Consider the following 13,678-nt stretch of genomic DNA (forward strand, 5'->3'; position numbering starts at 1 on the left):
CTGGGCATGAGGTGGGTCAGGATGATGATACCAGAATACTCAGGGGAAGGAGAAGATGCCAAAGGGGACTGGAACCCCCAAATGTCACTGGAGGATGGGAAATGAGCACTGGATGGCCGAGGAGGCTGCAGGGGTGCGGAGAGGACCACCCCTCTTCCTTCGGCTTTTGAAGAGGCTTTGGCCTCCTCCTCAGAAAGAAAGTATCACATAGTCCTCTCCCTCTTCGCTCCTTCTGGGCGGGGAAACCAAGCAGAGAGAAGCCCAACGAATCTCTCAGGGCATCAGGGAGAGCAGACAGTAGTAGGGTAAGAGGCCAAAGGCAGGGAAAAGGCTCATGGAGCCGGGGCTGGCATGCAACTCAGAACCAAGAAAAGAACAAACCACACGAGAGGACAGCTGTTTTTCTAGAGGGTTTTTCTCAGGAGGGGCCTCTTAGTGTCGAAGCTGCCGCAGGCTGCGCAGAGCCTCAGCACAAGCTCGGATTAGGCTACACAGCTGGATGCTAGTCTCCAGGGAGGTGCTAGAGCCCAGCTCAGCTGAGGCCCAGGTCAGCTTCTGCAGGAGGGCCTCCTGTGTGCAGGCCAGGACGTCTGCATTTGGAGGCCCAGCAGGAGGGGGTGGTCCCTGGGCTGCCTTGAGCCCTGCTGCAGCTCCCTCACAGTGCTCTGGACGGGGTACTGGGGGCTGAGGGGCTGGCCGGGAGCCCAAGGGGAGCTCCGAGGCAGAGGCAAGCTGGTGTTCCCGAGCTTGGGAGAGGGCAGCCTGGGCGTTCAGAGCTAAAAAAAGGAGAAAGTGGGTGAAATGGTCAGGACGCCTGTCCCCTCTCGGCCCTGAGCCACCTCCTTAACTCTTTACTGCTCTGCTCTTTCTATGCTTGAGATGTTTTTCCTAACCCCTCTATTAGGTAACGCATCCATTTTCTTCTTTGTGTCGAAGTTATTCGTGCCCTTGATTCATCTCTCCCATCAGGACCGTGCCCGATGGCGCTCAGACTCTTCACAGTGTCTGGCACAAAGTAGGTGTTTAGTGCTCTCACTGAACGAATGGTCCTTTCTAGAGCGGAAAGGAGAAAGCACCTTACCTCCGCCCCACCCGCAGACTCCACTGTCACCTCCCAAACCTACTGTTCCGGGGCTTCTATTAGCACGCATGTTCTCCACCAAGCACACTCGACCCCCTCACCCGGATTATCTTTATCCACGTCTGAGTCGAGCTCCTGACAAGCCACGCAGTAGATTTTCCGCTGTTTGTCTTGGAGGAGGATCGTCTAGAAGCAGAAAGTACGGGGGCAGGGGTGAGACGCAAGGCCATGGAATCCAGGGGGGAGAGTTGAGGAAGGGCCGTGGAGGCCTGGTCCGCGGCCCCATCCCCGATCCCACGTCCCGAGTCTCCTCACCCCGCAGTCCGCGCACGTCTCGCCCAGCATGCGGTAACCACGCAGCAGGTAGTCGCCCATGAGTCTGGAGATGCGATCCTGTCGCTCCCGTCGCGCTTGCAGAACCTTCGTCTCCGCTTCGGTTGGGGGCTCCCAGGAGAAATCGTCGACTTCTGGCGGAAGAGAGTCACAAGAGACAGAGAGGTCTTGCCCGAGCGGGTTGCCTCCTATATCCCGCAACCACAGGCCCCCGCAGCCCAAGTCCTCACCAGCGCCGTTCAGGGCCATGTTGCCGTTGTCGCCACTAGGCTCACCGGAAGTGACGTACAAGCAGCGCGCTTTCCACCCGGCTCCGCCCCCTTCACTCCCTCCCAGGATGAGGGCGGAAACGGCACCCCGCAGACGTCAACATGCCAGGAGTGGGGCGTGGCTGCTGCCGGCGACGCCGGCCTGCTGGCGAGCCCCGCATCCGGAACCGGGTCTGCGAACGTTGGGCTGGTGGGGCCGCGGGAGGGGAGTCCCCGGGGTAACGCCGCTCGGGTCGCAGGACCGGAAAGTGGTGGGTGTGCGGGGTCGCCTGTCTTACCCGTCGCAGATGAAGAAGACCACTTGGCTGGTGAAATCCCCGCTGGCCTCCACCTGCCCTAGGGCTTCCCTTTCCGCACCGGTCCCACCGGCAGGCCGGGCAGTGTCGTCACAACACACTTGATGGTAACTAGTGGCCCCCTGCGCGCGCGTCGAGCCTCCTCGGGCCTCAGTACTTCTCACTTCAGAAGGCAGGCCAGGCGGGGATCGGTCTCCCTTTCTATTCCTTTCAGCCTGTTTCAAGACACTCCCACCCCTTTCTGCCTGTTCGGAGTCCCGATCTGCCGACCCCTTAGCCCCAAGGCCGCCTGGGACTGATGCAAAGTCCGCCCCTGACTCTTTCTCTCTCCCTTCCTTCCTTCCTTCCTTCCTTCCTTCCTTCCTTCCGACTGATGCAATGACCACCCCTAACTTTTCTTTTTTTTTCTTTCTTTCTTTCTCTTTCTCTTTCTTTCTTTCTTTCTTTGACTGATGCAATGACCGCCCCTAACTTACTTTTCTTTCTTTCCCTTTCTTTCTTTCTTTCTTTCTTTCTTTCTTTCTTTCTTTCTTTCACTGATGCAATGACCGCCCCTAACTTTTCTTTTTCTTTCTTTCTTTCTTTCTTTCTTTCTTTCTTTCTTTCTTTCTCTTTCTTTTCTTTTCTTTTTTTCTTTCGACTAATGCAAACTCCGCCCCTAACCTACCTTCCTTCCTTCCTTCCTTCCTTCCTTCCTTCCTTTTTTTCTTTCCTTCTCTTCTTTTTAAAGTTTAAGCCCTCAATGGGGCGCCTGGGTGGCTCAGTCGGTTAAGCGTGGGACTGACTTCAGCTCAGGTCATGATCTCACAGTTCGTGGGTTCCCGCCCCACGTCCTCGGGCTCTGTGCTGACAGCTCACAGTCTGGAGCCTGCTTGAAATTCTGTGTCTCCCTCTCTGTCCCTTCCCCTCTCCCCCTCCGTCTCTCTCTCAAAAATAAACATTAAAAAAAAAAAAAGTGTAAGCCCTCAAAACTCTGGCTGACTGAGAAGTGCTGTACTGGGCAGGCACAAGAGCTGGTCCAGCTGCTGCGGAGGGGTTCCCGCTGGATGGTGAGGCTGAGGGACCTAATAGTTATGACTGTAATATTCTTTTTTAGGTAGTGCTCCCTGAACTACCTGTAATATTCTTTTTTTACTAGTGCTCCCTGAACATTGGTCTTGATTTTTCCCTCTCTTCTGTGTTCTTTTTCTTTATACATTCTCTCCTTTATTAGATTTAGAGAAGCCAGACGGGGCAGGCAGTGGTCCCCAGATGTGCAGGCTGAAGTGCCTTAAGACTGTACCCCAGGGCAAAGGAGAAGGAGCTAGGATTTAGACCCCCATCATCTAATCGGCAACTTCCTTCTTTGGCTACACAGCACGTGCTTCTGCAATCTTACCTGGAGATTGACTGCCCTCCTTTTGGCCCCATCTTCTTTCTACATAGACTCCCCGGAACTGCCATTTTCTGACCCTTGCTGCCTCCTGCTTACTTGGAGAGCTCTGTGCCCCTCTTCACTCTCTCCATTTACCAGCAGGCTTCCGGGCATTAGTGCTCTTGACTCGCAGGCTGACCCGAAGTCAGTTCAGCCAAGCTGACTAGAGGAACTCTTGAACTCTAACCTGGATGCACAGACCCTCCAGGTCCATACCGCTTCAGCTCCCAGCCCCATCCTAAACTCATCTCATCAGCATGGCCGGTATCCCCTCAACAGCTTATTCTTCCTGGAGCCAACTAAGATCCTGACATTCATCCTCCTGTTTCATCCCTTTAGTTTACTCCTCATGACAGCCTTATCCAGAAGGTACTACTGTTATCCCCATTCTACAGAACAGGAAACAATAATGCTTTGAAAAATTTTTATAACCTTTATTCATTTTTGAGACACAGAGGGAGCATGAGCGGGGGAGGGACAGAGAAAGAGAGAGACACAGAATCTGAAGAAGGCTCCAGGCTCGGAGCTGTCAGCACAGAGCCCGACGTGGGAATTGAACCCACAAACCATAAGATCGTGACCTGAACCGAAGTTGGATGCTCAACTGACTGAGCCACCCAAGCGCCCCAACAATAATGCTTTTAAGACATATATCAGGGTGCACCTGGGTGGCTCAGTCGGTTAAGCGGCCGACTTTGGCTCAGGTCATGATCTCACACTTGGTGAGTTCAAGCCCCACGTCGGGCTCTGTGCTGACAGCTCAGAGCTTGGAGCCTGCTTCGGATTCTGTGTCTCCCTCCCTCTCCGCCCCTCCCCTGCTCCCACTTTGTCTTCCTCTCCCTCTCAAAAATAAATAAACATGAACAAAAAGACACAAATCAAGTCATATCGCTCTTTTGCTCAAAATCCTCTGGCATCCCCCCATCATACCTAGACAAAAATCCAGTCTTTACTATAGTCTCCAAGGTCCTATGAATTTGGCTCCCGGCCCACTTCCTCTCTTCCCACTCTCCCTGCAAGCCCACTCTCCCATTACTCAAGGGGATTCTCATCACCTGTCTCTCCTCAGAGCCCGTCCCTGCCTCCAGTTGTGCAGGAGGGTAGACAAGGCACAGGTCAGGCACCAGGTAGGCCTGGCTTTGATCCTGGATCTGCCGCTTACTGCCTCTGTCACCAGCAGTAATTCCCTTCACTTGTCTGGACTTCCAGCTCCTCATCTGTGAAACTGGGTCAGTTACACCTACTTGGCAGGGTTGCCTTGGGGATTTAGTGAGATGTGAGGAGAGAGGTGGTAGGAGACCGTTGTCTCCCAGCCTGTCACACGAATGCAGGTTTCGTGAGCAGAGACACTACCTTTATTCTGAACTATCTTTCCCAGGATGTTTGTATAGTCAACAGCCTTGGACAACAGAGATAGCGGCTCCCTCTAGAGCAAAGGGCGGGCATACTTACTGCCCGTTATGAAATCCCTGGATGGCCCAAGCTCAGGGTTCCTCTATGGTGACACAACTCGCCCTGTGTGTAGGCATCCATACGAGTCTACCTGCATTGCCCTGGTGAGACCTGAGGGTAAGGGGAAGTGACAAGTATTCTCGTGTTCATAATGCGTGCTGTGCGGTAACGAAGTCCTTTATATCTCTGGCCCAGAAGTCTCAGGTCTTCTGCCAGTATCCCTGAAATTGTGTCACCTTGTTTATTTGAAAGTAGGGTGAAATGAGAGACCCTATGGCATACAGGTGTGCTGTTCCGAAGGGACACATGCACCCCCATGTTTCTAGCAGCACGATCGACAACAGCCAAAGTATGGAGAGAGCCCAAATGTCCACCGATGGATGAATGGATAAAGATGTGGTATATCTATACAAGGGAGTATTACTTGGCAATCAAAGAGAATGAAATCTTGCCATTTGCAACTACGTGGATGGAACTGGAGGGTATTACGCTAAGTGAAATTAGTCAGACAAAGACAAAAATCATATGACTTCACTCATATGAGGACTTTAAGAGACAAAACAGATGAACATCAGGGAAGGGAAACGAAAATAATATGAAAACAGGGAGGGGGACAAAACAGAAGAGACTCATAAATATGGAGAACAGAGGATTGCTGGAGGGGTTGTGGGAGGCGGGGATGGGCTAAATGGGTCACGGGCACTAAGGAATCTACTCCTGAAATCAGTTGTTGCCCTATATGCTAACTAATTTGGATGTAAATTTTTTTAAAAATATAAAATTTTAAAAAATAAATAAATATCATAAATTGCAAAAAAAGTAATAATAAGAGACCCTTTCACAGTTCTGGACTGTTCTGGCACTGAGGATGAGGTGCTGACGGAAGCAGTTTTCTGTAAGAGGAAGTATGAGGACCTCACGGGCTGATGAACACATGTTGAGGGGAAGGCCAAGGGACTCAGCAGCGCGCAGGTTGACCAAATCGTAACAATCAACCAGTCAATAAACGGCCTGCGACTTCCTTTCCTGTTCATGAGAACGAGTGAGGGAGGTCGTTGCAGGTGGAGTACCTGGAGGTAGGGTCGAAGCCAGCTGCCAGACGCCGCCCAGGTTGTTGCTAACTCTCCTCTGGGTGGGACTGGGGGATGCAGGGCTAATTGCCCACAGCCCGGCAGTCAGCCTCGGGTCTGCCCCGTTGTAACAACCAGCCCTAAGACTCATTTGGGGCATACGGAAGTTTCCAGCCCCTTTCAGACGGCACATACACACTGAACAATGAAGGGAGGGAAATTTACTACCACTATGGACCAAAGTCGGATGAACCATGAGAATTTTGTTGGCTCACTTGGGAGATGAGAAGGACATGGGATGCTTGTTAAGGAAGGACAGTAACAGCTGGACCATCTAACAGCTCAGTCCTTCCTACAGTCTATCATGCAAATCTTTTTTTTTTTTTACATTTTTTTAATGTTTTATTTATTTTTGAGAGACAGAGACAGAGCACAAGTCGGGGAGGGGCAGAGAGAGAAGGAGACACAGAATCCGAAGCAGGCTCCGGGCTGTCAGCACAGAGCCCGACGCGGGGCTCGAACCCACAAACTGTGAGATTATGACCTGAGCCGAAGTCGGACGCTCAACCGACTGAGCCACCCAGGCGCCCCTATCATGCGAATCTTATACCCATGCCAAGATGATGATGAAAGGTCTCAGCTTTGCTTAGTTTTTTGTTTTTGTTTTTTTTTGCCAATGAGTCCTAGCTGCTATATCGAAGCTTTATCCCACTCAGGGAGATTCTCTTGAGACAGACAAGCTCCCTTAGAAAACCATAGATGAGGCATGGATTGTTCTTTGGGTTCTTGTTGTCTTAATATGGGTTCACAGTGCTGCTAAAGGTGGCCAAAAAAAATCTGGATAAATTTTTGTGATCAGCTCCACTGCCCTAGAAAATGCTCCTCGCCCTTACATTAAGACCAGGAAAAAAAACAAGATGTTATTATCACCATGAGACAGAAAGAGCCTCGACCAAGGTAGTTTCCTTTAAAAGTCACAGACGTGCAAGTCAAGCCCAAGTACTGACAGACATCTATAGAATATTCCACCCAACAATAGCAGAATGCATATTCTTCTCAAGTATATATGGAACGTTCTCCAGAAGAGACCATGTGGTAAACCATAAAACAAGTCTCAGTAAATTCAAAAGGGTTGAAATCATACAGAGTAAGTTCTCAGACCACAATGTAATGAAGTTTTCAATAACAGAAGGAAATTTAGGAAATTCACAAATACGTAGAAATTAAACAGCAGACTCTAAAATGACCAATGAGTCATAGAAGAAATCACATGGAAAAAATAACATGAGAAATTAGAAACTACTTTAAGATTTATGAAAACAAAAACACGACATACCAAAACTTACGAGATACAGTCAAAGCACTGCTTAGAAGGAAATTTATAGTTCTAAAATCTTATTTTTTTAAATTTTTAAATGCTTATTTATTTTTGAGAGAGAGAGAAAGAGAGAGGATGCAGGCAGGGGAGGGGCAGAGAGAGAGGGAGACACAGAATCCGAAGCAGGCTCCAGGCTCTGAGCTGTCAGCACAGAGCCTGACGCGGGGCTCGAACTCAGGAGCCGTGAGATCATGACCTGAACCAAAGTCAGACGCTTAACCGACTGAGCCACCCAGGCACCCCTAAAACCTTCAATTTAAAAAGAAAAAAAAAAGATCTAAAATCAATAGCTTAAACTTCCATATTAAGAAAATAGAAAAAGAGGGTGGCTCAGTCGGTTAAGCGTCCGACTTGAGCTCAGGTCATGATCTCACGGCTCCTGAGTTCGAGCCCCGCGTCAGGCTCTGTGCCTGGAGCCTGCTTCGCATTCTGTGTCTCCCTCTCTCTGTTCCTCCCCAACTTGCGTTTTCCTCTCTCTCTCTCTCTCTCAAATATAAATAAACATTAAAAAAAAGTTTTTTTAAGAAAATAGAGAAAGAAGAATAAGCTAAACCCAAAGCAAGCAAAAGAAAAGCTACAGTAAAGATTAGAGAAAAATCAACTAACCTACATATTAGTTCATTGAAAAGATCAACAAAATTGACAAACCTTTTGCTGGACTGACCAGCTCAGGCCCAGGTTGGCCAAAGGGTATGAACCTGGCAGCTGCAGCCAGAAAGCAATGTGGCTGTGGTTGCTATGTCAGGGAGTCCCCACACGTGAGGTCAATGCCAGTGATAGTAACCCTGCCGGCCAATAGGGGGCTTCGCATGGCAATGCTTTCGGCTAACTGTGGAAACAAACCACGGCTGCTCAATACAGATCGCTCATGTAGCTGCCCACGCCATGGGCCATTCTCTAACGAGACTGGCAAGAATCAAGCTGTTGATCGGTCCTGCATCACCCAGGTTGTCTCCCTTTCTTCCTGGGTCTTTCATCATACGCAACACGTCCACCACCATAGAGTGGGCACAAAGGAGAAGATTCTAGGCTTCTGGTACAGAGGCCACCACTCCCTGCCAAACTTGTGACTCCTGCCGAACGTTCATCTGTGTGTCCTACGACTAGGGAGGCCACAGCGTAGGTAGTGTTGCCCCTGTTCTCTCCGGGGGAATTGACTACATAGAACCTTTCACTCCTTCTTGGGGCTATCGGCGGTGCCTTTTTCAGGGTACGGTGGTGCTGTGCCAGTCCAGCCAGGCAGCTTTGGCCACATCATTGTGGTTCTTTTTTTAAAAAAAAATTTTTTTTTTTTTAAATTTTTTTTTTTTTTCAACGTTTTTTATTTATTTTTGGGACAGAGAGAGACAGAGCATGAACGGGGGAGGGGCAGAGAGAGAGGGAGACACAGAATCGGAAACAGGCCCCAGGCTCCGAGCCATCGGCCCAGAGCCTGACGCGGGGCTCGAACTCACGGACCGCGAGATCGTGACCTGGCTGAAGTCGGAGGCTTAACCGACTGCGCCACCCAGGCGCCCCAAAAAAAATTTTTTTTTAACGTTTATTCATTTTTGAGACAGAGAGAGACAGAGCATGAACAGGGGAGGAGCAGAGAGAGAGGGAGACACAGAATCTGAAACAGGCTCCAGGCTCTGAGCTGTCAGCACAGAGCCCGACGCGGGGCTTGAACTCACGGACCGTGAGATCATGACCTGAACCGAAGTCGGATGCTTAACCGACCAAGCCACCCAGGCGCCCCCATCATTGTGGTTCTTGAGACTCATCTGTGCATTTTACTTTCTGGATGATTTGTAGCGTAGGAACAGTGCAACTGTTATCCCAAAAGCCACGCAACAAGGGGGGCTGATGGTCTAGGGATTTGGTGGCCCTTTCATGCCATCATCCGCAGGCAGGTGGCACTGTTGAGTGTTGAAGTAGTTTTCTCAAAACTAAACTCAAAAAACATGCAACTCTTGATCTTGGGGTGGGAAGTTCAAGCCCCACGTTGGGGGTAGAGTTTACTTAAAGAAATAATAAACTCAAAAATATTTCTGGCCCTCCCCCCGGTCCATACTCAGTACAGCAGTTCAGTCACTGAATGTGGCTGTCCCCAGGATGGGACCATCTCCTCTTGGCTATGTCCTTTGTAATGATCAGGATGAGAGGGGTGGGGTTTAGATAGACCAGTTTTAAAAAGTCACTGGGGCACCTGGCTGGCTCAGTTGGTACAGCAGGCGACTCTTGATCTCAGGGTTGTGAGTTCGAGCCCCATGTTTGGTGTAAAATCTCTAGAAAACAAAAAAATACATGATTCTTTGTTTCCCCTAACACTAGCCCCAGCCTGTTGCTGCATTTCCTCGGTGGCAGCTCAAAGGGGACCTATGAGATTTACACTGAATTGTGGTTCAACCACCTAGGTTCTCTTGTTGGACAGATGTGGTCCTGGATCGTGAAAACAACTGGAGTGTTCTCTCTTTGAGTCCTCAGAAGTGGCCCAAATGTAGACTGGGGGACCTAATGAGTCCCTGTAAGTTGTATAAAAATGTCCCTGTCAGGGGCGCCTGGGTGGCTCAGTCAGTTAAGCATCCGACTTCGGCTCAGGTCACGATCTCATGGTCTGTGAGTTCGAGCCCCACGTCGGACTCTGTGCTGACAGCTCAGAGGTTGGAGCCTGCTTCAGATTCTGTGCCTCCCTCTCTCTCTCCCTCCTCCCCTGCTCATGCTCTCTCACTTCTCAAAAATAAAAACGTTAAAAAAAATGTTTTTTTAAATGTCCTTGTCCTTCTTGCACCAGACCCTTCCAGATGAAAGATGTCAGTAGGGAATGATTGGAAAAAGGTGACGTTCTGGCTACTGGAACAGAACAGATTGATTTTGTAACAATGGAAGTGAAACAACCACCTGGGTCGGAGGGAGGACTTCAGACACAGGAGCCATGAGGGAGAGAGAGACATTAGTGATCTTTGTCTTTCCAAGGCACCTGGAGCCTCCCTTACTAAGGAAAACACCCTGGTCCAATGCACGCAAACTGTCACGAGTGCCTTAAACTTAACTGCCTGCTGGGTCTGTTATCGTCCACTCGACAGCTCTGACCTTGCTTTGATTGCCATTCCGCTTAAGCTGAGAGACCGGGAGCAGCAGAGGGTGGCCTCGGCTCCTCTGCTTCCCACATAGAACACCTGCCAACACTAGCACCTCCAGGCGTCTTCCTCATCCCCAAGCCTGTAGCCGTCATCACTCAGACATTCCCTGGGGGAGATGAATGCCATCTGGCTGGTGGCCATGGCAACCCAGAGAGGTTGGGCCCTCAATCAGTCCCTCCGAAAACAAAGACTAGACTCCATTATTTGACTTGGACTGGACACTCTAAGGCGACTAGCGCGTGGAGAAGCCACATTGGAGGCGCCGTCAGTTGTGCCCCCAACTGAGGCAGGTCCCACTTGGCGGAGGGTGGTGGGGGGGGTTAGGTTTCTTCCCAGAAGCACCATGTGTATCCTTGAGACTGCACGACTTGTGTGGAAGTTAAATGTTAACTTGCCTCTTTCTTGAAAACAGGATGACTTCAAATTTATCCGACATTCTGGGGCGCCTGGGTGGCTCAATCGGTTAAGTGTCCGACTTCGGCTCAGGTCATGATCTCGCAGTCCATGAGTTCGAGCCCCGCGTCGGGCTCTGTGCTGACAGCTCAGAGCCTGGAGCCGGCTTCGGATTCTGTGTCTCCCTCTTTCTCTCTCCTCCCCCGCTCATGCTCTGTCTCTCACTTTCTCAAAAATAAAAACGTTAAAAAAAATTTTTTTTTTTTAATTTATCCGACTTTAGTTGAGGTGATCAGTGGCACCACCTTGGCCTAGAAATCTTTTAGGAGAGTTTTAATTCACTACCTCGTGTTGCTATGGATGATAGAATTTCCCTGGACTTCTTCCTTGCCAGCCGGGGCAGAGTCTGTGCAATCGTGATATATTCTGCTATACCTACCTGGGTTAACACTTCTGGTCAAGTGGAAAGGTTGATACCTAGAAGCAAGCAACCACCCCCACCCCGCCCTTTTTTTTTTTTTTTTTTTAAGTAGGTTTCACACCCAGCACAGAGTCCCATGTGGGGCTTGAACTCAAGACCCTGAGATCAAGACCTGAACTGGGGGACGCTTGGGTAGCTCATTCAGTTAAGCATCCAACTTCAGCTCAGATCATGATCTCACGGTTCATGAGTTCGAGCCCCACATCGGGCTCTGTGCTGATGGCTCGGAGCCTGGAGCCTGCTTCAGATTCTGTGTCTCCCTCTCTCTCTGCCCCTCCCCACTCACACTCTGTCTCTCTCTTTCAAAAATAAATAAACATTTAAAAAAAAAAAGACCTGAACTGAGATCAAGAGTTGGGTGCTTAACTGGTCACCCTGCAACCTCGCTCTTTAAGGGAGATCTGATGCTTAATGAATCTGTTGAACTAGGACCCTGAGGGGCATGGTTGAGGTTGAGGTCAGTACTATAAATTGACCTCATTCTGCTGCTTGAATTCCTGTTGAGAGAAGCCTTACGTAATACTGTGTGTGACAAATTGAACAGATTTGGTCCCAGACTCTGTTGATCAGATTTACTGACGATGTGGTACCCTCATGGGAAAATCTGCCAAAATCAAAGTTCAGAAATGAGGATTGGTTATTATTGCAAAATAGTTCTCTGGGAGTCTCTTAAGTTTCTTCACATTTTGCAAGAGAGGGACTATCTCCCTTGTCCTGGACTCCTCTCAAGGATGTTGGTACAGTGAGCAGCCATGGAAGAGAAGATGGAAACAATGTCTCCTCCAGAGCAAAGGGCAGACATGCTTGCTGGCCATTAGAAAAGATGTGGGTTCATGGGCGACTGGGTGGCTCAGTTGGTTGGGCGACCTACTTCGGCTCAGGTTATGATCTCACAGTTCGTGAGTTTGAGCCCCGCGTCAGGCTCTGTGCTGACAGCTCAGAGCCTGGAGCCTACTTCGGATTCTGTGTCTCCCCTCTCTCTACCCCTCCCCTGCTCACACTCTGTGTCTGTCTGTCTCTCAGTAATAAATAAACGTTAAAAAAAATTTTTTTAAAAGAAAAGATGTGGGTTCATAAAGATGTGTATGTACACACACACACACACACACACACACACACACACACACTGGAATACTACTTGGCAATGAAAAAGAATGAAATCTTGCCATTTGCCACAACGTGGATGGAACTGGAGGGTATTGTGCTAAGTGAGGTAAGCCAGTCAGAGAAAGATACCATATGTTTTCACTCATATGTGGAATTTGAGAAACTTAACAGAAGACCATGGGGGAAGGGAAGGGAAAAAAAGTTACAAACAGAGAGGGAGGCAAACTATAAGAGACTCTTAAGTACACCAACTAATCTTTGATAAAGCAGGAAAGAATATTCAATAGAATAAAGACAGTCTCTTCAGCAAGTGGTGCTGGGAAAACTGGACAGTGACATCCAGAAAAATGAACCTGGACCACTTTCTTACTGGACAGTGACATCCAGAAAAATGAACCTGGACCACTTTCTTACACCATACACAAAAATAAACCTAAAATGGATGAAAGACCTAAATGTAAGACAGGAAGCCATCAAAATCCTAGAGGAGAAAGCAGGCAAAAACCTCTTTGACCTCAGCTGCAGCAACTTCTTACTCAACATGTCTCTGGAGGCAAGGGAAACAAAAGCAAAAAATGAACTATGGGGACCTCATCAAAACAAAAAGCTTCTGCCAGAGAAGGAAACAATCAGCAAAACTAAAAGGCAACCGACGGAATGGGAGAAGGTATTTGCAAATGACATATCAGATAAAGGGTTAGTATCCAAAATCTACAAAGAACTTATCGAACTCAACACCCAAAAAACAAATAATCCAGTGAAGAAATGGGCAAAAGACATGAATAGACACTTCTCTAAAGAAGACCTCCAGATGGCCAACTGACACATGAAAAATGATCAGTATCACTCATCAGGGAAAGACAAATCAAAACCACAATGAGATACCACCTCGCACCTGTCAGAATGGCTCACATTAACAACTCAGCCAACAACAGATGTTGGCGAGGATGCGGAGAAAGAGGATCTCTTTTGCATTGTTGGTGGGAATGCAAGCTGGTGCAGCCACTCTGGAAAAAAGTTATGGAGGTTCCTCAAAAAATTAAAACTAGAACTACTCTACGACCCAGCAATTACACCACTAGGTATTTATCCAAGGGATACAGGTGTGCTGTTTCAAAGGGGCACATGCACCCCAATGTTTATAGCAGTGCTATAACATTGGAAAGAGCCTAAATGTCCATCAACAGATGAATGGATAAAGAAGATGTGGTATACACACACACACACACACACACACACACACACACACACACACAAAGTATTACTTGGCAATCAAAAAGAA

At 48.8% G+C, this 13,678-nt stretch overlaps 1 protein-coding gene across 1 annotated transcript; it reads right to left on the reverse strand.

Annotated features, from left to right (window-relative positions):
* Positions 1–397: 397 nt before the first annotated feature.
* On the reverse strand, positions 398–2,068 carry ZNRD2 (zinc ribbon domain containing 2). The gene is made up of 4 exons (XM_060607235.3): positions 1,645–2,068; positions 1,397–1,548; positions 1,183–1,267; positions 398–776 (listed from the first exon to the last, which is right to left on the reverse strand). Exons 1-4 carry the CDS (start codon positions 1,661–1,663, stop codon positions 433–435), a joined length of 600 nt encoding a protein of 199 aa, XP_060463218.1. The 5' UTR covers positions 1,664–2,068; the 3' UTR covers positions 398–432.
* Between the last annotated feature and the right edge of the window lie 11,610 nt (positions 2,069–13,678).

Source organism: Panthera onca, chromosome D1 (assembly GCF_046562875.1).
Source record: "Panthera onca isolate mPanOnc1 chromosome D1, mPanOnc1 haplotype 2, whole genome shotgun sequence".
Lineage (NCBI taxonomy): Eukaryota > Metazoa > Chordata > Mammalia > Carnivora > Felidae > Panthera > Panthera onca.